This window comes from Bombus pyrosoma, linkage group LG7 (assembly GCF_014825855.1).
Source record: "Bombus pyrosoma isolate SC7728 linkage group LG7, ASM1482585v1, whole genome shotgun sequence".
Classification (NCBI taxonomy): Eukaryota; Metazoa; Arthropoda; class Insecta; order Hymenoptera; family Apidae; genus Bombus; species Bombus pyrosoma.
In genome coordinates, this window is record NC_057776.1 from 4,766,939 (window position 1) to 4,794,726 (window position 27,788).

Here is a 27,788-nt window from a genome sequence, read left to right on the forward strand (position 1 = left end):
ATAATTATATAATAATATATAAAGCAATATTATTCCTATATATAATATATTCAGTATACATATATATAATATAACATTACCTGACATAAAGTATGGATATCACGCTTTCCACGCCTGTAGCTGGAAATTTTGTAGGTTGCTTTTGCATATCGAGACAATAGATATAAATAAGACGAAAGATAAGTACAAGAACTAATTTAACTATTTAGTATGAAATCATTTGACGGTCATAATATGATCGGCAATTTCAATATGATCAGCATAGTTGCAGAAACGAACAACAGTAAAGTGATTATCGAATTTACGATATTTATCCCTTCTTATTGTGAAACGCATAGAATATAGCTGATTATTACATATAATAGTAATATATGTACTCTATCAGAGGAACAATGAACCACCGATCAAATAAACGAATTGAAATCTCGTCTTTATCCTTACTGTTAGTACTAATTCTTTCTCATATGTACGGTTTATAAGTGGCAATATATTTGCGTTATGAAGTTGAAGAAAAAATGATACATTTTTAAATATATTCGATCTATAATGTTGGAGGGTTATTCGACTTAAAAATTTGTCGCTAAAATTAGGATCTTTTCATTTGTTCGCAAGAGGTTAAGCACCCGATGGGAAATCTTTAATACATGGTAAAAACTAAATGGCAGAATATAGATAATTGTATCAGATCTTTTTGTCATACATTATTTACGTTAATTAATTACATTTACCATAAGAAACAGCGTAGATTTATAGCTTGCAATACTGGATGCAAACAATAGGGAATAAAGCGATTATATTACGATAACTAACTGCTATTTTTCTAGCGGTAAGGACACAGTTAATTACCAGAAGCTAAATACATGATCGCGCGATAATGGATAACGTTGTCATTGAGCGTCTCAGCAGATACGATAATCGGAAAGAAAAGAAAGATGTTTTTTCGAAGAAATGTGGAAAATATTTGTTCAAGGAAATAAGAAAAATCGTCTTTCGAGATTTCGATATAAATCGTAAGACATTATAGGTGAGGGTCAATGAATCGAAACGTTTATCGGTAGTCGCTTGATACGCGTTAATCTGACCGAGAAGTTGCAGAAATCCACGGGGAATCGCGCAAAGAGGGCCGCGCGTACAGCCAGCCATTGGCTATCGAAGGCGACCAATGGGCGAGTACTCCCATTCATAAGTAGCGTCGCTTCCGTCCTGATACTCCTGATAGTAGGGGGTCTTGTCTGTGATGCAATACGAATTCTAGCTGTATGTATATGTACATACTTACATGTATAAATATACGTAGTATGTAGCTGCTTCCATGATCCTGCGGACTGACCCTTGACTCCCGACTCTCGACTCGCTCGTTCCTTCGTCCTACCATATTTTCTTTTCTCCTGCTGCCACATTTCTTACTCCGTAAGCAAGTATACACGTATTTACATACTCACTTACTCAAATACTTTGTCGTTTTCAACAGCTATTTCGACAGGATCTCGCTAGTTTGTCTTCGACAAAACTATACCAGACTCATGTAACGATGGCCGTGAATCGTTACGATATGTTGGAAGATCGCAGCAATTGAATAGAATAGAAAGATCATGGAAAGGTCATCGAAACATATTTCTTTATTTATAGTTACATATTTATAGTTACATATCTGCGATCTATTTACTTGTTCGTTTCGTGTAGAGTTCACGCGTTTCACCAACTAGTGTATAAATAATTCGCCGAGGACCGGAGAAAGAAGGAAGAACGGGATGAAACACGAACAACGGGATGGAAGTTAATTTGCGATTAACAAGAATACATATACACAGAGCGCTGACATATACGTATTATATACAAGAGAAATAACGCAGACATTATTGAAAAAAAAGCAAGGAGAAATTTCATTTGGTAAGATTTTGTCGCACGTTGGTTGAGCCGAACCGAATGTTCGAATGTTCGTACATTACCTAGTTGTTGTGACTTAAAAACGAAGGAATTATACAGAGGAGACGCGGTTCCCGGTTGTGATTCACGTGTCTGCTCGGTTTAAATGATCGCGCGTAGAAAGGGGAGTCATGCAGGTGCAGGTCATGTGAAATATTTGCACTTTGTCGTAATTTGCGTAACCCGTTGCATATATAATAAATCCGCAAAGCTAAAGCGCCACGATAGAAAATCGTTTCACAATCTAAAGAGAAAGGGAATCTCTGGTTCCGTGGGAGGGGAGAGATTCGAGATGCCTGTTGTTGCATATAAGTATCACCTACAGACATATCTCGCCTTGTCCTCTTCATCAAAATCAATGGAGTTGCAAGTTTACCGGTCGAACATACGACATTTTTCTTCATTACCCCCAACCAATCGATACTTTTTATTGCCGAAAATGTCGGTACATAGATATTCTTTTCTCCAAGAAACGAATGGATCAGGCCGGTCGATAGGAAAAGAACGTTTCTCATCTTTGTTCGTTGTGAAATTCATCAGACTCGTAATCATATGTATTTTCTGCAGAGATGGTGTTTGGCAGAGATTATCTATTATCCGTGTATTTACGGGCGACGGATAATACACGAAAGACGACGTAGAGACGAGACACGACGCGTCGCGTCGAGACACGTTAGTAGTCGTAATACGATGACGTCAGACGAGCGTTGGCGGAATGGCTATGGCCGTTCCCGTTCTCTAACGAGGAAGATCGAGAGAAGGAGATGGAGACGACGAAGGATCGCGCGACTACCAGCGCAACGGGACTCGAACAAATAAAAGAACAATTTCTTTGTCATGTATCCGCGTCGACTTAAAGACCTAGCATTGTCCCAACTTTGAAATCGAAGTCGCGTCCGAACAAGACACGGAGATCCTTGACGAAGAATCAGGCTGAAGAATCAGAATTTATATAGGTACCGACGATTAAATACAAGCGTCACGATATCAAATCGTCTCGTTTCGTATATTACCAGAATACTATATATATGATATGTATATATATATATATATATATCATAATCAAACGTCTCGACGCGTCGTCGCCGAGATAAGGATTATCAAAATCGTTGAAAGTAGAAGTTTTCCGCTACTTCTTGGTAATAAATCGTGCCGTTCGATCAAGGTGACACGGGGAACGAGAGCGCGCGCGATTTTTTGCGCAAACCGAAGAATGAGAGAAAACGCGAAACAGCAAAGAGGGCGGTTACGTGTAAGGATGTAGAGTGTAGAGAGTCAGTGAGCTAAGCTAGACAGCTGGGATCAGTCGCGCTTTGGGCGTGAGCCAGTCATAAGCAAAAGGCAGAGAGGTTGATACGAGGGTAAAGAAACAGGGAAAACGAGCGAGCGAGCGAGTTGACGAGGAAAACAGAGATCGAGCGACGTTGGTGCCGGAGCGGGGTGGGGTAGAGATAGAGAGCGTGAGCGAGAGGAGGAGAGAGCCAGGAGCATGGTCTGTGGACTGTGGAGGGCTGCGTTCACCGGGCAGTTACTCCGGAACCGTTGCCTTGACGACACGCATCCGCGCATGCGCGTATGCAACGCTACGGGTGCACCACGATCGCGTCACGAGCACCAGTTGCGTTCGCCACCCTCACCTTCCTCGCTATTACAAACTTTTCTCCACCTCTGTTGTTATCCCCCGGCCTGCTGGAACCATCGCTACCATTATATCCGTTACACCGCTAGTGTCTCGCAACCATTGCTCATTGTCTTGCCCGCTGCCATTGTTCTTCCTTCCGTTGTCATCGTTGTTACTGTTGCTACCACCACCCACCATCGCGTCACCACCACCTCCACCACCACTGGTACCACTCTGCCGCGTTACAGGTTGCCACTCTTGATGCTGTTATCGTCGTTTCCCGGTCTCTCGTTATCTTTCTCGTTATCATTCGCATCTTCCGTGATCGTTTCATTCAGCGATATTCTACGACTTTCCTATTCTCATTCTCAGCCTCTTTCAACGTTAGCGTTCTTTTTTCTTGTAATTGCACGAGCAAAGAGAGATATTACTCGAAGAGAGAGCACCCTGTATTCGTATTAACCGAAGGGTATGCGTACCGTTCCGAACAGGGAACGTTGTTTACACATGTTTATGCGTGTTTTATTACGCCGCACCGTCGACGCGGTCGTCGTTGCGTTTCCTTTGAAAAGTTCGACACGGATAGTTTAGAAGCTACTAGGTACCTACTGTTCCATTTCGAGATTACCCTCTACCTTCCGGTGATTGCATAGCTCGACCTTCGATTCCTCCATTTCACTGTTTTCTCCTTCCCCGACTGCGCCGTCGCCACCACTACCACCACCTTCGTTGTTACCACCACTTCCGTCACCTCCACCATTTCCACCACCATCACCACCTCCGCTACTACCACCTCCAGCTTCATCTCCACCTCCATTTCCTCCTCCTGCTGATTTTCCCTCTCCTATTCTATCGCATTCTCCACCTCTTCCTGTTCCTTCTGCGCGGTTCGCGCATACCCTTACTACGAGCGGCTGGCTGTCATGCGTCGACGGTGCTTCTGATAAGGCGCGACCGTATCGGACCGTTCTTGTCGATAATCCGTGATCGACTCGTCAACGTTCTGTTTGCTCACGGTTTGCGTCGACTCTTTCGTATCAAATCGCTTGATTTCAGTGATTTTACGGTGGACCGTGAAATTTTTCACGAGGCAAATTCTCCGATAGTTTCTGCTAGTCGATTGGTTCGCGGGACAAGCAGCGTAGAAATTTACTCTACGAGCGTTGCCCGATCGATTCGCAACGTCGATGCTCTATTTATCGTTTCGTGCAACGCTGTCGTCCGATCGTTCATCGTACGTTCCTCAAATTTTGACCAACGATCGAGTGTGTCGCTGTCACAGCGATAAGAAGAATCGGAAAACTAAGACGGAGAAAAGGTGGTTTGAGAAGGAAGCAAGGGAAAATCGAAAAGTGAGAAGACACCCCTGGGTGATCGATTCGGCTGTTGATGTATGGTGACCGTGACCGAGAGCGGGACCGGGACCGGGACCGTGACTGTAACCGTAATTGTGACTGTGACGTCAAATTTTGGTGTATTTCGATTGAAAAGGAAAAGGAAAAGACAACTGGCTGGTGTTGATCGATGTTTCAGCGTGAACACGTAACGGCGAACGATCGTAAGAATATTAGCGAGAGTTAGTGGAGGAACCACGAGTGCACTGCCGTTCGATGTTTTGCTGTCGTCGCGAAACCTGCCGCTGTACTTTAACGTTGGAAAAAGCAGCGGCAGGTCGTCGTCGTTTTTGTTTGAGTTTCTTTCGGAGAGCATGATGCGATATTATATAGCAAACTGTGGAAACTCGAGCCGAATCGATTCGTCAACATAGTCCACACGATAGCAGAACGAAAGGTCAGGCCGTACCTACGACCGGAGAAACGAGAAGGAAGAGAAAGAAAGCAAGTGGGATTAGTTGCGTTTAGTTAATTCGAAGGAAATAATCGGCGAAAACATGGAATTCCTTTGGACAACTCGACACGATTACTCGTTGCTGCTGGAACGCGCCGCTTTTGCTCTCTACTTTCAAATCAAATAAGATTAATACCTTCGCTGTCTTTAATTAAAAAAGGTTACAAAGACGAAGGAGATGATTCTTTGGGAACGTTGAAGTCGACGTTGATCGATAAACACGATAGACTGGACACGATCTCGCCAAGAGTACCGCGAAAAATGACGTTGCGTGTGATTACTCGAAACGATCGTCTAACTTTTGGATTCGCGACAGAGGTGAGAAACGGATGATCGTTTTCGATGTAGAACCGATGCGACTCGAATAGCGGTGCGAGTTGCGTTTGCATTTCGTAGGAATAGACGCGATTCACGCGTGTATAGCGATCGAGGGTGAACCGAAAGACGATCCGAGATTAATCGCGGAGCATGATCGTCCAGGAGGAAGACGCAAGGTTAACTACGCTAACGCATTTCAAAAGTTTCCAAGCATCGTCGACGACGTCTGACGAGCAACTCTGTCGAAAAATCGCAACGTTGCGGGATAAACGAGAAGAGCGAGCCGCAACGTTTCGTTGATCGGCTGTTCGTTATCGGACGCGAGGAATCAGCACAAAGGAAAGAAACAAGGCGTTTGACCGGCGCATACACGACGGTTTGTTCCCGTGGTTGTTCCTCTCTATGTTGGATCGAATCAGGGCGCAAAGCCGCGCGATCGTCAGGGCGAAAGGTTGGTTGATTCGGTATAGTGTCGAGGGCATCGAATAATCAACGTCGTTGTCTTCAAGAGAAAGAAAGGAAAATCAGCTGATAGCGAGGGAAGCGTAGCGTGACAATAGTTGGTGTTTGTCGGAAGCGAAAGAACGAATAAGAAGTGGAAAAAGGACGTTGATCACGAGGTGGATGGTTAAACCTCGGTAGGTCGCCAGTTCGGGAACAGACACAGTCTGGAACCAGAATCAGGACCAGAGTCGGAGCCAAAGTCACAGGAAGAGACGAAGCTTGAGTCAGAGTCTCGAAGTCAGAGTCAGAGTCAGAGTCAGAATCGGAGTCAGAGTCAGAATCGGAGTCAGAGTCAGAATTAGAGTCAGAGCCGGAGCAGAAACGTTTCTACGATTCTCCGCCACCACGAATGGACGTGAGCGTGTGCTGCTTGCCCGCCAGTGCCGGCTCGGGGGCCCAGCACCCTCATCCAGCGAGTTTGCCTTCCGGCGGACAGCCGACGATTCAACCACCCTATCAATATGCCGATCAGATAGTACCGGATCGGGGTCAACCCGACGGATTGCCGGTACTCGGTTGTACCGGTCAGGATAACTGGCAGCAGATCTCCTCCGCTTCGAACGTCGTTGGTGCTGTCACCGCTGCCGCCGCCACCACCACCACCACCACCTATATCGATTACTCCTGGTTGCAGATGCAGGTGAGACGATCATTTTTTCCCCTCTCCTTTCCTTTCCTTTTCGTTCCTTCCCTTGGCTTCGCTTTGCTATGCTTTGCTTTCATCGCCACGCGGCTCGCAATTTTATCATTTTCTAGCTTCTTACTCGATCACCCGCGTCGTTTACAATTCGCTTCGTAGCTCTTCTTCCCTGGATCTATTTCGTCGATCGTTTGAAAGAAACGCAGGGCTTAACGATCCTTATCTCATCGAGACGATGAGTCATGGTATCGATGACCGACTCGCGACGATCGTAACCGTTCGTTGTTAAAAACTGCCAACAAACGAGGACGAATCTCGCGGAATTGATCTCGCCCGTGATTAACGAAGAAAGCAACATCGCGATGTGACTGTGGCGATGAGGATACCGCGATCGTATATTTTCGTGGAATACGGTTTTTTCGCCGTGTTTCACCGAACGCCAGGCTGCGTTGCCTCGTAAAAGAATACGTGGACGCGTGTTTGCAGATCGATCGTGTCGGAGAAGGAGTACGAGATAGCGTATCGATTCCGAGCCAGCGTTAGATCGTAAAATAATAGAGCAAAGTAATAACGGCCATTACTATTATCTTGGCCCGAGTAATCGTTTTTCCCTTTTAGACGCAGAGCGGTGTTTCCACATAAAGCCGCGCGCGTTGTTGACAGGGCAAATATCCTTTGATACGCCGTCCGTCTGGGACACGCGTCGCACGCCTTTCCACCTTACCGACGAACTCGATGACTGTACGAGTGCTCCCTCCCCGACTCTTTGCTTCGACCTTCGTCTCACTGCTCTATTTACATAAACCTACGGTTCGACTTGTTTCGCGAATTAGTCTATCTCATTAATTTCTACGTTGGGATTGGCTCGGCCTGCCTAGATTCGATTCCATTCGATTCGACGCGGTTCGATCGCAAACCGTTCTCGCTTGTTCGTACCGCGTACAGATTCTCGGCAAACGAGCAGACGTTTTCAGCGACGTTCCAGCTGCGCGTTACTTACGTTTCCAACGTAACGTCCACCTTCCAAGGCAAAGGAATTCGAGCGATCGAAGAATAAAATGACAAACGACGGTCGAGTCTGGGTCGGGTTGCACCATTTGGCGATTTAGTTTCGAAACGGTTCGTCGATGCTGTTTGCCGTTCGAATAAGACTATAATAAGGCTATACGAAGCTAATTAAAATTCGGGAGCTTTTTCTTTTCGGTCGTAGAGAAGAGGGACGAAGGGACCGATCGGAAGCAAGTCAGTTTTTTCGACTGACTTTCCAGCGCCAAACGTTCCTCACTTTTTCTACGCGACGACGAGAATAGACACGCGTTCTGGCTACAGTAGGAAACCGGTTCTTCGTACCGTTATCGATACCAAGTTTTGGTAAGCGAAATTTGCACCAACCAATCGTTCGTCGATCGTGCGCAGGTCGGTCTGCCGCATATCCGCTGATCGGCAACCTCTACGTATCAGTATCGTACATATTCTTCGGATTGTACGGTTCGATCTCGAAACAGAGACAGAGAAAACAAGGAGGAAAGAAACTATAAAAACGACCGGAGCGTGGTAAAGAGCAAAAAGTCGCGGGTGCAGAGAATGGGTGACTGTACGTTTCTAATTAGCCATCACCGGAACGCAATCTAAACGTATTGTGACGCGCGTAAGATAATAAGCGGACGGAAATCCACGATTATCGTGGTCAGGCAGAAAGGGCATCCCGACGACGAGCACCGGACGAACCATTTCCACGGTTCACCGCCCTTCGTTTCAGTTCTGCGTATGATTATCGTTCCAGCGATTATTTTGCTCGATGTTTGAGTAGAAAACAAACGCAATTAACATTAGGCTCGAAGATCGCTCAACTCCAGCTAAAATGTAGTATGTGGACGATCGTGTTTGCTCGAAGGGAAACTCTCTCACGCGTTTAACGTTACCGAACCGATTGTTCGTTCGCTTGTACTTTTTCACTCGTGTACACGTGGGCGGTTACGGAAGTTCCAATCCTTCACCGATCGTACGCTTCAACGTGTCTGCGTTATTATTTTTCGTAGGCTACGTACTTTGCTCGCACGTCGCCCAATCATGACACATATCTACCGTGGAAAAGATTTATAGAAACACGGTCGAATGTCGGGACACGTTCGAAAATAAACAGAGGAAGAGGGAAACGCGTATTCCGATATCGGACGTATCGCGAACCGCGAGTAGGTATCGGACGAGCGTCGAGTCGCTCTGTTCTCTTCCACTGGTAGTTCGCAGTTCGCAGCTCGCAGTGAGTCACGGCGAATCGCGGACGAATGCGCGAGTGGGTGGCCGTGCGGTTACTCGCGTCTTATGCGTTAGATGTATCTACAAAGGACTACGGTCGGATGAGAAAAGTTTTTCTTTTTTCCCTAACAAACGCCTCTCTTGCCGCGTTTCTTTTTATTTCCGCGTATAATTAGCGAGAAACAGCCAGCCAGAAGGAAAGGGGCATTATCCTCTGGTTATGGGGGCAGTCGCGTTTCGATCGTTGGATCGCCGAGATTTACGCATTGTCAGGAACATTGGCTTCCTCCGTTTGGCAACCTCGATTCGTCGTCGTTATATTTAGTTACGTTTGAACTGCACCAAACCAATGTTACGGACAATTTACTCGCGAAATTAGTTACAAAACGCTCGACCTATCTACCCATCAGTCACTTCCTCTTCCTTCACGTTAAATAGATGGACGGCCATTAAACGCCGAGAGTGGAGGAAGAGTTATTGTTCGCGAGTTACCATAATACATTCGAACGCATACACCACGAATCGTAAGCTGCACGTCCGTTCGCGTTTCCCCCTCCCTTTTTTTCTTCCAATTCTTTCGCGTCAACTATAAAGAAACTATAAAGAAAACCAGCCGCACAGGACGAGAAAAGAAGGTCTTAACGAATCGATTCGCGTTCGACAAAGAAACGTCTTCCTTCTCGCTATCGTTCGTAATATCGTTTCACCGTTTCGGTAGCTCCAAGTCACGGGCTACGATCGCCAGGAAACAGATATGACGCGCGTCGCGAAGCGTGAAAAGCTCGAACGCACCCAACGATTACGTTCAAATGCACGTGGATATACGTATCCCTGCGTAAATGGATACATATAACTCGAATGGTGGGAACAATCGGCCGACGATTTACGTGCCGTCCGATCACTCGTACGATAACGTTGCAGCTTTTCTGGGAATTTATCGGCGACGATGGTTAATCTCGATCGAACGTGGCGACACCGAGCGCATTTTCACGCGAAACCTCTAGATTCGTCGCGGAGATCCAGGCGAGGAAATGTCTCGTGGACCTTTTCTTGAAATTACGACGATGACCACGTCGGCGACCGACGTGTCGCGACAAGAATGACCGGCGTCCGAGAAAAATCATTTCTAAGAGAGATAGGAATTAGCGATTGGTATAACTGCAAGAGAGGGACGTATATTTGTTGATACACTCGGCAGTGATCGGCGCGGTGTACGGTGCGGTTGGCCGAAGGCGACGGCGCGGCGGCGTGGCGCGGCGTGGCGTTTCCGCGTAGAGACGCGTTCCAGTCGAGAGGATCGAGAGGGCAACAGGTCGATCGAGAAGGCGCTGCTTGGCTGGCCGGTGCTGGTATTCCGGTACGGTTCGTCACGAGCTGTATCGCGCCAGTCGCCGCGAATCGTATCGCGAATCGTTCGATTTTCTACCGATACGCGCTACGAGAAGTCCGAGGTGCTTCGCACTTACCGGCTGTTTCATCGACCACGTGGAAAAGGAATATAAACTTGCTACACCGTTATTCGTTCGACATACGCTCTGGTAATTTACTCCATAGAAGCAGCACGAAACCAACAAATTTCCCGTTACTACCTGTCGAAACGCTTCGATGATAATTCACAAATAGAATCATTTTCTTTCACTGCCGCGATTGACATGCTACCGTCTAGTCCGCTCGCGGTTGCAGGCGAATTACGTTTTACGAAATCGTTGGAAAGAGGAAGGGAGATGGCGCGAAGAGGATCGCTCGTATCTCTACGTTCGAGTATCGTAGTTCGTAATCCGCGAATGTCTCCGCACGACACGTCATTCGTGAGGACGGTCGGAACGATAAGTTCGAACAGCGTGTTCGTTTCAACGCTTTAAAAATATCGTTGATCGAACGACGGGAGAATGCAAGAACTTCGACCGCCATACCGACGATCGGTTATCCACGAAAACGGATAATCGAAGACGCGAGAATGATCGATTAGAATGGAACGCGACAAGAGAAGGGGAATAGGATAGAGCGTATAGAGTGTGGCGGATCGACCGATGGCAGCACAATAAGGGTGTTGTAAGTAAGAAGCAACGAAGACCTCATAGAAGGTAACCTCGTGGCATTGCATACCTGATGTTCGCGAACAAGCTCTTTGTAGCTGGTACGGAAGTCTCAACTATATAACACATTAGCATTACGAACTAACACGGGAGACGGATTGTAAAGCAACGGTGTATCTGCTGTAATAACTGTGAAATGACTTTGCGCTCCTCATACCAATGAGATGGATTTTAATGGCTCGACACACGGCCGTGTCTTCCTACTTCAAGCGCGTGCAAAAATTTGACTTTTCTAGCCGAGAATGGAGTAGCTGTTGTCACTTTCGTGTTCCGTCGTACTTTCTTGCCCGCATATTTCACGCAATCTCATTTGACAACGTCGTGACGACAATGTTATCGATCGATTCGATCGCGGTGTGTCTTAAAAAATCGTCTCGTTACGCCAACGTCTCGTAACGTTATCGACGGCTAGTTAGTTTTAACGGGGAAAACAATCGACAGAGGGTGAAACAGAGGGGACAAGGCAGACGAAAGAGACGCGAATCGTTTTCGGTTGGGCGGATGCTAGTTGATTATCCGTTTCTGTTGCGCTCTCTCGCCAAGTACCGTTATACTTGCGGCGCCCGGGGCCTCCAAGATCCCTTCTTTCCTCCTTTCTTTCTCCTGTCTACTCTGCTCTTCTCTGCCTTGCTTTACCTCACTATACTTTACCTTATCCTTATCTTCTTCCTTCTCTTCTCTTCTCTTCTCAGGATCTCACTCTGGCCTAGCTTGGCCTGTCTTACCTTGCCCTGCCATGCCCTATCCAGCTACCCGATTAATCGCGGTACGCGGAAACAGATTTCTACCCGGTACAACCAAATTTCGAATAATAGAACGATATGTAAACACACATACACACACATATATATATGCGGTTGATTCATCGTTGACACATCGGTGTAATTTTAACTATGTCGTGTTAGTTATTTTTTCAAAACTCGTCGAACAAATCGTCGTTAGATGTTATCGGAAATGAAAAAAAAAAAAAGAAAAAAGGGCGGACAATAGGAAAGTTTGGCTCATTTGCATAATATCGTCACGAGTCAAAATTGAAAGATCGGATCGGTAGAAAGAAAGAAGGGCATTGGTGGTGTTGTTGAACGGCTGATTTATAGCCGGCAGACTTTGGGCTACTTTCTCGAGTCGGTCATTACGTAAAGGTTGCCGGCCGTCCGAACGTTTCGCGCTGCTTCGTTTTCGCGAACGTGTCGCTTCGATAAAACCGCGAAACGTCCCACCTCGTCTGGCTGTGGTGTCGCGTCGCTCGCAGCGTAGCCGAATTTGCGACCAATCGGTCGAATTGAAATCGAGATCGCGCGAACAAAAAGGATACCATCGTGACTCAAGGTTCGCGCATCTTCGTTCAAGGACAGGATTCGATCGCGGTTTGCTATCCAATTGGAATAGAAAGTTGAATCGCGTTGACGCGAGCGTGCGCTCTCATTGGTACCGATCGCGTGCATAGTATAGTCGCATGTTGGCAAGAGAAACAGAGGGAAAGAAAGAGACAGACATATATATATGGAGAAAGAGAGAATGAGAGAAAGAGGCAGGACAAGGAAAGAGGAGCGTTGGATGATGAGTCTGACTGGAATCCTTTCTGAACGTTGACCTACGCGGTACTGAAGATCAGGGAAACGTAGGTATATTTCTACGTCGTCGTTTGCACGCATCGTGCATCGCAACCAACACCAACACCAACCAACAACGCTTAGATCGGGTCGGTAGTGAATCCGTTATGAAATATGAGGTATCAACGATGTTTATCGATATAAACCTATAATCGTGCGTCACTTGCAGCGTTGAATACGAAACGATAGCTCTCGTATATGCCACGACACGTGAAGCTTTTAATCGTTTCTCTTTCAACCGTCTGTCACAGTGTCCAGAGAGATTTCGGTGTTGGCACGGAATATCAACGATATCGTTGATATTGGCGATCGCGTAAACCGAGCACTGGATATATCCGAAGGAATGGCGAGGAAGCGGCAGGATAAAACACGGGAATTGACATTCTAGGCAGAGTTTTAGCGAGAAAAGCTAGCTGCTCGCAAGGTCTGTCGATTCGTGATATACGTGATATACGTTATTAAGAAGTTCCGAAAGGGGGAGCGCAGCGTGTCGCGAGTCGGCCGATTCGAAAATAGTAGCGGCCGTTCGAACGAACCGACGAAAATCGTTTAGTGGACGATATGTATCGTCGATGGATACGTAATAGAAGAGTCGCGTGCTCCAGGGGCGTTTCACGCTAGTAGAAAAGTTTCGAAGGAGGTCTTTAGCCTTCGGCGCGTACTGTGCGGCCTGCAGGAAGACCGGTGAGCAGCAGTGACTTTTAAGATGCGTACCGACACGCATTCTACGTGTCTCTCGGCTGCGTGGCAATCGTGTCAGCAATGCCGGGAACCGTGAAACGCATGTAAATCCTTTCTTTGCACAGCCAGGGGACAAAAGTCGATGTAACGCACGTTCGCTAGAGTACTTTCGAACCAGTAGGTACCACGCTACTACTTTCAGCCAACATTCGACCGAATTTTCGAACGCGATCGCCCGCTTCTTCTTGCTAACGAATCACACTTTTCCAACCACGCAAGGAAGAAGACGGATACAAGGAACATGGAACGTGGCGACGAGTAAAACGTTCGCCGCCTCTCGTTCAAAGACGTTGCATTTTCGAAGACACCTTTCCAACGTATTGCGCAATGCCGCAAAAGCGGATATAGGTCAAGAAACAAGATTAGTATCTGCGGAGCACGACGTGCAAGCATAAACCGCGGTCTCCGTTCGGTTTGTAACGCCGCCGTTCGGAGAGAGCACCGAGACTTTCGCGATAGTGTTCCATTCTATTCCATTCCATTCCATTCCGTTCCGTTCCCAGTCTCTTATAAAGCGATAGTATTAGAACGACGTATTGGATGCGACGCGATGCTCGGCCGGTAATTCGGCAAGGATTCTTATCGAAGGAGCTGGATTTTAAAAAAAAAACTGGAATCTCAAGCCATTAGCTTTGCCAGATCTATACGTTGTAACCGTGATATCATCCGAAGAACGTTCGATAGTTAGGAAAGATAGTTGCAACAGTCGATCGAAGACCGTTCTTATTACGCAAGGTATAACAAATCGATAAAATTATTGGCCGAGCGTTGGCAAAGGTCACGACCCGTCTTCCGCGATTTACGTTTTTCGCAAAGGCGCTGTAATCCGTCGTCTTGCACGATAGTAAACACGCGTTAGCTATTAGGTGGAAATTTAATGGCTGGTTACGTAATATTCAGAGAAATCGTCGATGTGGGGCAATTTATTTTCGATAAGAAGTTTTTGACGGATTCTTAAACGAACATACAAGCCGTATCTTTAGATAGAGGAACGGAACGTGGATATCTATTTGCGGTGAAATGATCGCGTGCATCGATTAGAACGACGCAGACGCAAATGTGAGAACGACACCTGAAAAGCAAACGGACGCGATATTTGCTCGGCCTTTTTCATTTTTTCTCTTCTTCTTTTTTTCGGTTTGATCCGTGTTTGACTTCCGATGACGTTTGCGAACCGCTTCGACACCGATACGGCGTTTAACGTAGCCGTTATCTTCCTCCGCGAATACCGGTTTGTATCCCTTTTCTCACGGTTTTCGCACAAGCTGCGATATTTCGCGATTCTGCGCGCAGGCAAAAGCCGACGAACGCACACCGCGACGATCCGCAACCAAAGTACGTAGAGCCGTACAAGTTTGCGTGAGAAAAAATGACGCGTCACTCATACAGCGTCAAAGTTAAATACGAAATACAACGAAACGACGGGTTAGATAGTAATAAGGTGGAAACAGAGTAGAATAGGTCACGTAAATAAGCAATTAGTTGACTGGTAGAGTGGTAGCAAGCCAGCTATAACAAATATGGAAGAACGAACGAAAAGAATTGTAGAGCTAATCTGTTTCTAAGCTAGTGAGACCGCGATTACATAAATAATAATAATAATAATAATAATAATAATAATAATAAGAGGAGAAAACGACAATCGATCAAAGGATGATACAGCAATGGGGAAACAGAGTGAAATCGAAGAACGACGTATGGTATTTGGGTGTCGCGAATCGTTGTCAGGCAATGAGAGTAGGTCGAAACGAAGAAGGTAGGAAATGATCGGCGTTCGTTTACAGAGAGTGGAGCGTCCGCGAATATAGAAGCATGAATTATGAAACACGCGGTCGGCTGGGCTGCGTTGGTTTTCTCAGTTTCCCTCGTCGCTCGTCGAGCGTCTTATCACCAGTAAACATATTCTTATAAAAGGTACACATCGTTGCAGGTTAGATCGGCACTGCGGCCAATGTCACATTGAGATTAGATTGTTTGCAATTACTTGCTTTTCGTATTTACACGGATTATCCTTTCCTGTCGTTATCATCAGTCGTCTCGAAAATCGAACGGCATCGGCTTTCGAACGAACCGCGCATCTTCTTACGCAACGTGCGTAACGACTTCTCGAATTTGATGGTGCGAAACTTCGAAACGGATCGACGCTGCCCTTCAAACGACAATCGACACATTCGATTTCAAGGTGAACATTCCAGGCACACTAAACCCTAAGCGTTCACCATTACGATTAATCGGTTGGCAAAATTCTCGAAGAACATGCGATCCGCGTCGAAGAAGAGACATATATCGGGTGTCGAACAAATTGCACGAGCAGCTGGTCGAGCTGGCGCGACCGCTCGTGATTTCTTCGGCGCAACGGTTTATACAGATTTGCCAGACGATGCGTTAGAGCGGATTATCGTCATGTTCAGAGGCTATAGTTCTATCCCCGGAGAGGATGCAGATTCCTCGTAGTCGAGGAAACACGAGCGAGACGGAGGAAAATCAGGATAAACGGAACAGGGAGGCGTCTGAGCGGCGCAGGACGACGCGACGAACGTGGCGTGGCATTGAAATCGAGAATGTCGTCTGACTGCGAGCGGCTGTTTTCACTGTCGCTATTCGCGCGTGGCGCGTGGCGCATGGCGCGTGGCGCACGCCGCGCCACCTCCGGCAGAACCAACCGCCGCGCCACGCCGGTTTCACAGCCAGCGAGAAGAACGTGGATGTTGCTCGCCGCTTGGCTACGTTTAGGCGACCACCGTCGCCGACGTCCGATCTATCGTATCTGTTCTGGGCCGAATATTTTTGGAACGCGCGCTCTGCACGCTTGCCGCGGTTGGTCAAGGTTGATCACTGTTGCGTCGACAGCGCTTATAACTGTAACGATAGTTGCTACGATTTACCGCCGGTTTCCTTTTACGGTTTTGCGGTTTGCCTTAGACGAGTAGAATCGCCAGCTTATTTTTTGAATCCGTTTCTTCGATTCGGAGCGATGCTTTTGCCTTGTTCTCCGTAGAATCGTTCTCGAAGGGAAGAAAACGGTGACTACGAAATTGCGCGTACGACCTTGGCCCTCGCGCATTTCCCAACGTTCACGCGTGCTTCCTGGAGAACACGCGCTCGGTTCCATCGGCCATCGATGCTATTCGTCACAGCATTGAGAGCGAACTGGTTATCCTGACGTTCAGACGCGAAGGAAACCGCGCGAAGAAGCAAAGAGACACGTTTCGGTTGATGCAGTCGCACGAACCAAGTGCAGCGCAAATTGTATTCGGTTGTTACGTAAGTTCGCTTAAACTCCACATTTTTTTTATCTTCCCGAACTTATTTACGTTACAGCCCGATACATTTATGGACATGCGAATTTACATAGATGCTCGGTTTCAAGGTCGTGATTTACGGGAACAGGTATACGTGTCGCTTATCGTATTAGGTTGTGCCAAAAGTTTCTTTCGTTTCATACGGAGATAACAGACGCATAATATTTTTTGCTTTACGTTATTTTACTGAATCGCGTATGATCCATTTTGTCCTATTGGAATCCGGAATATCCGTCGAAGAGAAAGCCGCGATTTCTGTCCTGCGCAGATGGCATTCGACGGATGATAGAAACTTGTACCGTTCGATAAAAACGTCGGATACATTGTCAAAATTACGTGGTTGCCAAATTTACGATTTCGGCGCGAACTACGTCGTACGAGATATTAATATTACAGAGTATTTTATTATTAATAGTAGTATTAGAGATATTATACTCTACCTTACTACGACATTTACACTCTTCCCTATGACTAGCCGCGCTCATAAATCACCGTCAATTATTCGTTTTCGATTACAAGTTAAACCGCGTTGCCTCGTCCTACGAAACTCATTGAATCGATTTGAACGTAGCGTTCGTACAGTCGCGTGCGTACAGATTTGCGCGCTGTCACTCTCATTACCATCCAAAGATGTCTTCATGCGATAACATGCGATCAGGCCAGCGCACTGCTGTTCGCTGTTCCTCACAAGACGAAATATTCTGCAAAAACACATTTCTGTTATTCCTTCGCTCTGTGACTCAAAATGCGTTCGCATTCTCCGATAATACTGCAATGAGATACGCCCAAGTATACGTACGTACGTTCAAGCATATACACGGACGTCCAAGTATACGCACGTACATTCAAACGTATATACGGACGTCCAAGTATACGTACAGACGTCCTAGTATATATACGGACGTCCAAGTACACGTACGTACGTTCAAGCATATATACGGACGTCCAAGTATACGTGCAGACGTTCAAGCATATATACGGACGTCCAAGTATACGCACGTACGTTCAAGTGTTCATACTGTACGTTCAACTGATGGTTTTCCGCGCGATACATTTTTAGAAGGCGGAGGCGCGTTCGAGAGGAAAGCTTCAACACGATCGTTTTAAGAGGAGGGAGGCTCCTTTTAACATACAGGTAGACGCGACTTTGCACGCTTCTTCGAGCAATTGAGAAAGAACCGTAGGAAAATAGGTAAGGTAATGGAATCTTCGTACGTTTTGCTGTGGTTCCCTACAGCAATAGCCACTCTACTCGAATATGTGTCTCCGCCATTTCCCCCGCCTTTTTTGCTCGTTCTTTCTCTTTCTCGGTTTCGCGTCAGCTCCTTGTCCGCAAGAGGTTTGCCGATCGTGAAGTTGACTTTAAACGATACTATGTTATCGCATAGCGTCGCGTCCTGTGGTCGCGTCGACCCGAAAGGTGGTATGCGAGTAAAAAACGAAAGAAAACGTGATCGTTGGCATGGGACGTTTGAAAGGACGTTGGCGAAACTGCGCGAGGTAAATCGTCCCGTTACGGGAAAGAAAAAAAGAAAAACATACGAGTCGTTTAATGCAAAAGTGGTGTAAGTCAACTTTTTGCCTATTTGCTCGAACCGTGCATCTCGAAAGCATAAGCTTCGTTCTTCCGTTTTCCGCGGCAACCGTGTAAATATATCTTCATTAGTTGGTCGCTGATAATAGCGTGATAAGCGAGAATCGGCCACTCGACCTCTTACGGAATTTTTAGTTTATCCTTCGTTAACGAGTAATCAACTTTTTCGACTTACATCACTTTTGCATTAAACGGCTCGTACGTGGTGGAAGGAATGAAACAGCGTCTTGTGAGAGTGCAAGAAAAGGTTAAGGCAAGAGAAGATGTACCCTGGTGCGACGGATCGGCGAGGAAAATCGGAAAAGGAATTGGCAACAGCGCCAAGCAAGAAGGAACTTTGAACGCGTGTTTCCCCGAGTGTGCGCGTGTTCTTCGTCGTTTGTCCAGTGGCCGTGCTGCTGGTGAATTTGCAGCGGTGCAGCGCACAGGCACACGGGCGAACGTGTTCACGCAGGTGAGTCCCCGTGTCATAGGTAGCCGTGTTCGTATAGAGGTCCGCGACGTACGTATACATCTAGACGCGAAACACTGCGATGAGGCGAATGTACGTGTCAGGTACACGCGTACGTGTTCGTTATACAACTTTTCCAGCAGTCACGGAGGCGTAGAGGTGAGCCGGTGGCTTGTGGACGATGGAAAGTGGGGGAACAGAATGCGGAATAGCCTAGAATGTGATGTGAGCGCTCTCCATACCACTCCTCTCACTCTTCCTTATTTTCCTTCTCTTTCTTTGCCTCTCTACCATTTCTTTCTCATCCCTCTCTCTTAAACGCTCATACATACACACACACACACACACACACACACAAAATCCCTATCTTTCTTAGGACACCACTCGTCCGAATCACGCGTTGTTTGCGTTGTCTCTCCGTCTAACGTTTGAACAAATTCTATACAATTCTATACAATCGTCTAGCCGTCGTTATGTTCCACGAAGAATATTGTACACGACAGTGGCACCTTGGAAACATCGGTAGAAAAGTCGGTTGAACAGCCCTTTATTGTACGTTGTATACTTTCTGGTCGATGTGACCAACGTTTCCATACGACCTCTTAAACCATTGCGTTAACTTACGTAACCCAAGCAAGGGACAAGTGTCAAAGATTGACCGATCGTCGTTAAAAGACTACCAGTTTACCGATAGGAAAACGATAATCGGCTGATCCCTTTGAGCCTCGACCCCAGGTTCCACTCGAAGGAAATCGTATTCTCTTCCTAGAAGCACGAGCATCGCAGGTCCGGTAGAAATGCATGAATCGGTCGACAGGTGGGCCACCTGCCAAAATTCCAGGACAAAGGGAAGCTTCGGAAGATCGAGATATCGGGCTAACGCGATTACCGATCGCGACGTAGCACGTATATATTTGTATATATATTAGAAACCACATAATAAGAACCACTGATACTCTACCTTTACGAAAGATTTATTTCGACCTAAACAGTCTTTTACTCTTTTATTTATTTATTTATTTATTTATGGAATGTAGTTGTCGGACGCAGAAAGGTAGGAAGAAGAGAAAAGAAAAGGAAATTTTGAATGAAAATTTTGCGCAACACAGATGAAACGATATGGTTGAACAGTAAAGCTAGGATCAAGATAACGCCTCATAAATCGCACGTTTGAACGACGCATCACTCACGGAGAAGAAATGTACGCGGCTGGAAAAACTGTTAGCTAGATAGCAAATACGATTCAGAGTATCAAGATAAGAATATTTAGGTTTACAAGCATGACAGTGAAATGGTAACGGGTTTCTTAAAGATTTAACAAAGCGATGACAAGAACTGCGAAATCTCGAATGAATTGGTTCGATGCTTTAGGTCGATGGTAAAGCAACCCCAAATGGATTTGAGCGCATGAGCCTTTATTTTCGAGAAACTAATAAGTATTTTTTATACTTTACTTTATAAATTCCTTTAATCAATTAACTGATATTGCGTTCCCTTTAACATTACATTTTTACAGTTTATTTCCATAAATTTTTGATTATTTTTGTTTATTACATTACCGCTACATGTTTCTACAAGTTTGTGGATCGAGATAGCAATGAAAACATTCGAAACGCAAAAGGTTGCTTCACCAAGAACGTAATTTCTCCATTAATTTCTCGAAAACAAAGGACCATGCGCTCAAATACTTCTGGAGCTGTTTTACCATCAACTTCGGATGGAAAGAATACCAAAGCCTCGAATACACAAATTATTCGAGATTGCGCAGTTCCTGTCATCTCCCTGCAAGTGGTGCGTTAAAATCTATCGATGCAAAAATACGCGAACCGTTTGTATGGCCATTGCTTATTTTACCTAGCAAACACGTATCAGCGACGAATCTACGTTCATCCAGAGACTTTAGATCAAGCCATAACGTTATCGATGAATAATCATGGCACGTTCCGCTCATGGGTCCGTGCGATCCGCTGCTTGCGAAGCGCGTTGAATTCTTTCGGAAGTTGTAAAATAATTGCGATCCTAAACACGCAACGTTTTACCAATCGATGATAAAACGATGTTTGTCAAGATGCCGATTACCGGTGGCGCATCGATATACCAAATTTCGCTTTCGTTTCGCGTCCACCAGCTTCGCTTCGCATTATACCAATCATTCGCAAGTTCTTAAACGATAGAATTAGCGCGTGAGCGTCGCCGAGGAAATAATTATTCGCGATAGAATACGCAAAGCGTGCGGGCGAGGGCACCTTCGCTCTTTCCTTTCTCGTCTCGCAATAGCGATGATACGACAATGACGATAATACGGTAATAGTGGTGACGCTACGATAATTATTTAATGACATACGTTGAACGTACGCCGCTAAAAATCGACGCTGAAACCTTTCGCTAAAAGTGACTCGCTTAATTGAAGTATTTTTACCGTCCAACGGTTACCAGCCTTTCGATGTACAAATTGATCGTTCGTTCGCGTCTCGTAAACGCCATTTACGTTAAAAATATGTCGCACGGAATAGATCTGGTGGACAGAATGGTTGCAGTGGAGATAGAAGACGATGGAAGTGGGCAGAGCGAACGAAGGGAGGCGGATCGGGCGGACAGATTTTCGGTAAACGCTGGTGAAGCTGAAGAGTTGGTTATTCCGAGGAAGAAGCGTGTTAAGCGCGAAGAATAGGCAGCATCTATGGATAGGTCGGTGGGCAAACGCGATATATCACAGGATACGGGTCGCTGGTTTTCCGAATGACCGTCTAATGGCGTCGAGGCGGGGTGGGCCGAGGTTGCGTCGGTGTCCGAACAGAAAATTAGTGGTCACAAATCAACCACCGTACGACCGCCATTGTGCAGCATGGTGCGCGCTAGGTAGAGCGTAGGAATCTGATCCTTCCGAAATTCTGACCTTCCCTATTTCGACGCGCTCTTTTCTCGACTGGCGCGTAAACTCGGCAGATCGGAAAGCTAAGACGAGCAATGAAACCCGGCGTTGCTAAAATCCTCGGCGAAGGATTCTGGCGACCTGGCGGCGCGATAGTTGCGCAATGTGGTTGGCATGCGACTTGACGCACATGCATCCGTACGAGATTCAGTGACGTACGTAGGTATACGATGACAGCGTTCGCGAAACCGACTTGCGTATTCTTGAAAGAAAAGGTTATGGCTATGAAATTCTGACATTTCACGATTGTTTCGCGCCTAAAGAACGGTCGACCTGCGGCTAAATCTGAGACGGTGGTTCGACACGCATCGCGTCGTGGATGGTTTGGCGACGCGACGTTTTGACGTTCGACGGGAGTCGATTTTGCTGCGGTGAACTTCTCGCCGGTGTTTTGCCAGCCGAAAAGCCAAAGTTGAACGTTAACCGGAATTGTGAGGTTTCGAGGCGCGCGTTTAGATTGCGCTGGAATTCGGACAAGTTTTTGCATCTCTGCTGGATGCGGCGTGGCACGAAGTGGATTGGAAAATAGTGGCGCTATAAAATATCGCGTTGCTGTTTCCAGAATCAACGACGCGGTGAAATGTGTATCGGCTTTGCAAAAACGCCTGGTTGAACGACATCTCAATGACACAAAGACGAGGTATCGGCACGCGTACTTTCCATGCGGCAAAGATTCGTCCTTGCGAGAATTTCGCGAAAGGGATATTCCGAGTAGCACGCACGGAATACGCAGTCTGACGATAATTTTATCGAGCCGTGTACATTGATGAATTAACCGAGAGCAAGCTTTTTGTAACGCAGCGTTCCTCGATCTTTGCCATTGTCGCCATTGCCGATACGATACTTGTCGCTTCGTCGTAGCGTCTGATCCGATAAGATCGATCACGCGTGGTTCTTCGATCGGGCGAACATTGGTTTGAGAGAAAACTAAAGGAGAAATCAAGCGAAACGTACAGATTCGCGTAGGCCAAAGGGATCGCGCGGTTCTTTGCGGCGGTGACACGCAGTGACAAGAGTATTTCCTTTTAAAGAACTCGCTCCTTTTACCTGCCCAGTCGATCTTATCAACGACTAATCTATACCATGAGATTCGGCAGAAGCGCGCGAGGAATCGGCCGTTTTATCGAGAGAACACGAGTCTTGGATATTAATGTCCTGCTGAGATTCCATTCTTCCTGTTCGTTTCGTCTTGCCTCGTCTCGCCATGCATCGCGTCAAATTTCTGTGACTGCCGATGGGACGCATCGACAAAATTCGTTGCCCATTGGCGTCGAATGCACACAATTTTTCTTTAGGTGCCCCTTCGCTTCGCCTTTTACTTCGTTTCACGGGAACCGCACAACGTACCAACCGTATGCACTGCGATACTATGATACGATTTACGTATATTAGAAATAAATAATAGAAATCAAATCTGGTATATTTGCTATGCAGAGTGCAAGGCGCTCGGCAACGAATTCGACGTAAAATCTTTCGCAGGTGAAAATATCGTGAAATCTTGGAAAGGCAGCGAAAGAGAGCGAGAGATTCGATTTGACGTGTTTTGACGCACTGCTCGGCCTTTCTCCTTCTACACCGTTGGATGAGAAAATGAAATGGAAGGACGACAAGAAGCTGTCCATGATAAATACCTTGGATATTCGTTTGCGAGTAAACGCTGATTGGAACCTGCCGGCCTACCGGTGGGCTATCGTCTAATCCGTTTTCTATCTTTTCCTTTATCTTCTGCCCGTAATTGTCTCATTGTATTCGGTTAAGCCAGGGAGAGATCGATCTGCCGACGAATTCCTATTAGGCGAAGCGAATCAATTTCTGCTTTTCCCAAGAAAACAATCACCAGACGCGATATAATTTCTTGGCAAAGTGAAAAGCTCGCCGATAATTATTCGAAAATCAGGCGACCAAGCGTATGCTTGCCATAACAAAGTAAGACAAACATCGTAAACACGTCGTTTGTACGTTGTAGCCTCTCGAAAATTCTCCATTTCCGGCTTTTTCCACTGGTACGTAACTATTTTTCTTTTTTAGCGGAGATAAACAGCTATTGGTTTGGCAACTAAGTGATTGCGGATTTTGTCGATGCCACCTAATGACAAAATCCGCAATCACTTGGTTGCCAACCCAATATAACATACGTAGCTATGCTTTGCATTTTCGCGTGCTCTGTCATATCGCGTCTGAACCGATAGATCCGCCGTCTGAAACCGTTTGAGTCTCTGTTTTCCCTTTTCGCCGGTGCGAACATAGCAGAAACAGAGGGGGAAAGGTGAGAGGAACGACAGAGCGACGGATCTACGAAGCCAGGAAATGAGAAAAGGGTGAGAGGATACGAGACGCGACCAGATCACAGGGGACAAAGCAAAGAAAATTGAAAGAAAACGGGGGAGGGTGACGGGACGAAACGAAAAGGAAAGGGAAGAGGAAGAGGGCAAAGACGAGAAAGAGAAAGGCTGACTGAGTCAGATGGAAAGGTTGGTAAAGAAGCGCACGTGTGCGTGTCATACGAGTCCACCCAGTATGTTAATTCGCGCTGATGACCCCATCAGGAAACATGCTCACCGCTGAGTGGAGTAGTGGAGGAGCCGAGTTTTCGTCTCGTCCATCGCTCGTGTATGCGCTTACCGGCGCACACACTCGCGTCCCTACACACGCACGTGGATATACCTTGCTGCCTCCGAACAATCGTCATCCCCGACCACGTTTCACGCCCACGCACTTGCTCAAACATTCCAGCCGCACAAAGCGCGTCAGGCTAATCGTAATGGAATTGCTATCCGCTCGTTAGGAACCATTAATAGCAACGAATTCATGCACAGCAAACGTCGTAACGACGAATACAAGTCGATTGTCGCACGATCTGCGAAATCGGCGAAAGCGGCCGTTGCGTGAACTAAAAATTCTACCGAGCAATTGGCCGAAAGGTAGAATTTCGCTGCTGGTATCTTACCAGCATTCCATCGATCATCTTTATCGACGTTTTTCAATAGACAAGTTTCCACGAAATACACCGCTTTCGTTTACGACCTGAATATTGGAAACTTGTAGCTTGATCGACGGCAGGATCGTTAGGGGGATGAAACGGACGAGCAGTTTATATCGATGAATACGCTGCTTGACGCAAGGATCACGTTCCACGTATTGTGATGCGACACCGTCTTTGCCTTACCGAGATATCATCGGATTCTTCGTAGTATTAAAACTTTCCGATCGCTACCGCCTCGAACGAGATGTTGATCCTGCAGATGGCTGGCTCCCTGGGTCGCCAGCTAAACAAGTAGCGAGTCAGGGGTGGCGATTTCCCGTGGCCAATGAAAATCACCATGTTCCAGCTTTCACCGGCTTTCTTCGTTCTACGTATTTCGCTCGCGTTGTGAATTTCCGCGAAAAGTGTGTCATCCGTTACGGCTACGGGGCAGCTTGAGAGACGCGCGTGCGCACGGCTTTGCAAACGTTCCGCCGAGATACGAGATACGTTGTCGTTTTCCACGAAACTACGAATCCAGGAACTGCCGTATTCGAACTCGATCGCGCCATTCGACGAACACGCAACTGCCTGCAAAGTGGCGAATGATGGAAAACAGCACGCGATTCGATCGGTCGGAATCGACGTCGTTTTGCCGATGCGAAGCCATGTAGTTTCCTCGTATCGAGAGCCGAACGAGTGAAGTTTCATGGGCCGGTGTCGTTACCCGTGTCGTGGCGAACAAAACGAAGGCCGCGAGTGCGTAGGTCACAGGCTAATAAATTTTTAGGCGAATCAATAAAAGCGACTGCGATAATTAGATCCGTCTGAAAGCGGTGCAAGGGTAGACAGGCAGAGAGAAAAAGGGACGACGAGCTGGAGGAAGGGGGAGGGCAAAAAGGTAGAGGAAAAAAGCAGGCTCGTTCGAACCGTGTCAGCTCGTGGCTCGTTTATTTTCGGTGGACACGAACAAAGCCGCAGCACGGCACGGGTCGACGAGCGGGATCGGGCACGAGCACAAGCGCGTGCACGGCCGAAGGAACACGAACCGAACGAAGAAGCGGCCGCTGGATCAGCATTATTCGGATAGGCCGATGTCGCGACCGTGAGCAGTAGGTTTTAGATTAGCCACGGTTAAAGGAGAAAACGGGGCAAACGAGGATCGCGAGCACATCGGAGAGAACCGGCGAAAGGGAGAGCTGTGACGGTGAAACGATGCACGGGATGCGGAGGTCTACGGGATCGGTGGTCCCAGGTAGCGGTAGGACGAGCTAACCCGAGTCCACGTATTCCGCGCCTCCTTGCACCTCCTTGCACCCCCTTGCGTCGCGCCGAGCCGCGTCGCGTCGCGTCCGTTCCAACGAGCAACCTGATTTATGGCGGCCATTCATTCTAATCGTCTTGCATCTCGCAGCCCCAAGCAACCCTATCTACCGTGTATAGTCGCGCTTTTCGAGACATCGCCCTCGGCGACCCGTAACTAATTGAATGCAAAGATTCGAATATTTAGTCAAGCTTATAAACCATTTAATTAACGAGACTGTAACGGTCACCTCTCCCTCACTCCCTCCCTCCCTTTCTCTCTCTCTCTCTCTCTCTCTCTCTCTCTCTCTCTGGGCCGTTCTCTAGCCTCGTAAATATGGTCGTGTCTTTCGATTTCGATACCTATTTTGTCGATTATTCGTCGCACCATCGTTTCCTTCGTTCCAAGAAGAAGACGCAATTTCTTCGTGAACGGTCGCGGCTAACAACCGCGAGTCTTTCCGGTTGGAACGTGGTGTGGGTGGAGTAGGCTTGTAAATAGCGAGGAAAATCGCTAGGAAAAGAAAGGATGGTTGGCGAATCGTGTTGCGAGCACAGACCAGCCTACGAAACGGATGAAATCACATCGTTTAATTCAGCTTGAAATACATGTAATTAACTTTAATAACCGGTTTATAGCCTTAAACTGGCAATGATCGTAATAGCGGCGATCGCGGTGCTCGTAAACTAGGCACAAGGTGGATAACGATCGATATTTGAACGCAAGATCGCGTTAAAAGATTCCTGGCTTTTGTATAGGTTAACACTAGAACTACCGATAGTAACACTTTGACTGTCACGCCGAAGTCACATGTTTCGTTGAGGGCGCCACGGGAGTATCTTTATTATACAAAGCATATAATGGTAAAATAATAAATTGATGACGTAAGACAACGTTCTTCCCCAATGGACCGTTTATCTTATTGGTGGTCACGGGTGACCACCGTGGCGCCTTTGTAACAGTTGATAGCGACATATTATAACGAGGCTTCGTTTATTTCAACAAACCATTCGCATTCGTTATTTCGTTGTAAGCAAAACATGCAGAATATATTGTTGAAACGTGTGGAAGATATTAGTAAACAGTATTATGATTATTTTTATGATTTCGAGAAAATATTCGGCTGAAATGGTAGAGGTCCGCAAAGAAAATTATGTTTCTGGTCAAACAGTGGTAGTGGTAGATTACAACAGAGGAAAATATGCTGAAGATTTATCAGATCGAATGATAGCATATTCTATACTACATAGAAGAACCCTTGAGTGGTATATAAAATTAGCTTTAAAGTTATTGTCAAATACATCAATTCCAAACGCGATGATACTCTATAAAGAAGCAACGAAAACAAAATCGAGTTATCAGATTTTAGAATGGCACTCGCCACGCGCCTTACACAGTGCCGTTCACCAGAGCCGTCAAACATACTTATTCGACAAAGATTGCGACACGAAACGCAGAAGAAAGAAGGGCGAGCGTACCTGGCACGAAAATTTTGCAGAGAGTGCTATAAAAAATGTTAAACAGTTAGGATGAAAAATTGCTAAGAATCGGACCAAAAAGGTGACCACCTACGTATCGATGAGCCACATTTATGTTTAAAGTGTTTTAACACGGTGCACCGTTAGATGCAACATTTGTTCTCATTTTTTTTATCGATGTTCTACTAAAAACGTTTAATCGT

General features: G+C 46.5%; 1 protein-coding gene across 6 annotated transcripts in view; it reads left to right on the forward strand.

Moving 5' to 3' along the window:
* The first annotated feature begins 3,179 nt into the window (after positions 1–3,179).
* Positions 3,180–27,788, forward strand: part of LOC122569772 (Kruppel-like factor 2) — a 44,924-nt gene continuing 20,315 nt past the window's right edge. For 2 of the 6 annotated variants that reach the window (XM_043731342.1, XM_043731343.1), the window contains exons 1-2: positions 3,190–6,857; positions 17,926–18,000. In XM_043731342.1, coding sequence (XP_043587277.1) covers positions 6,567–6,857; positions 17,926–18,000 — 366 coding nt within the window. In that variant the 5' untranslated portion in view covers positions 3,190–6,566. Of the gene's footprint in view, positions 6,858–17,925; positions 18,001–18,107; positions 18,914–27,788 lie in introns of those variants that run through there. The other 4 variants (XM_043731347.1, XM_043731348.1, XM_043731344.1 and 1 more) reach the window with 3 other exon arrangements.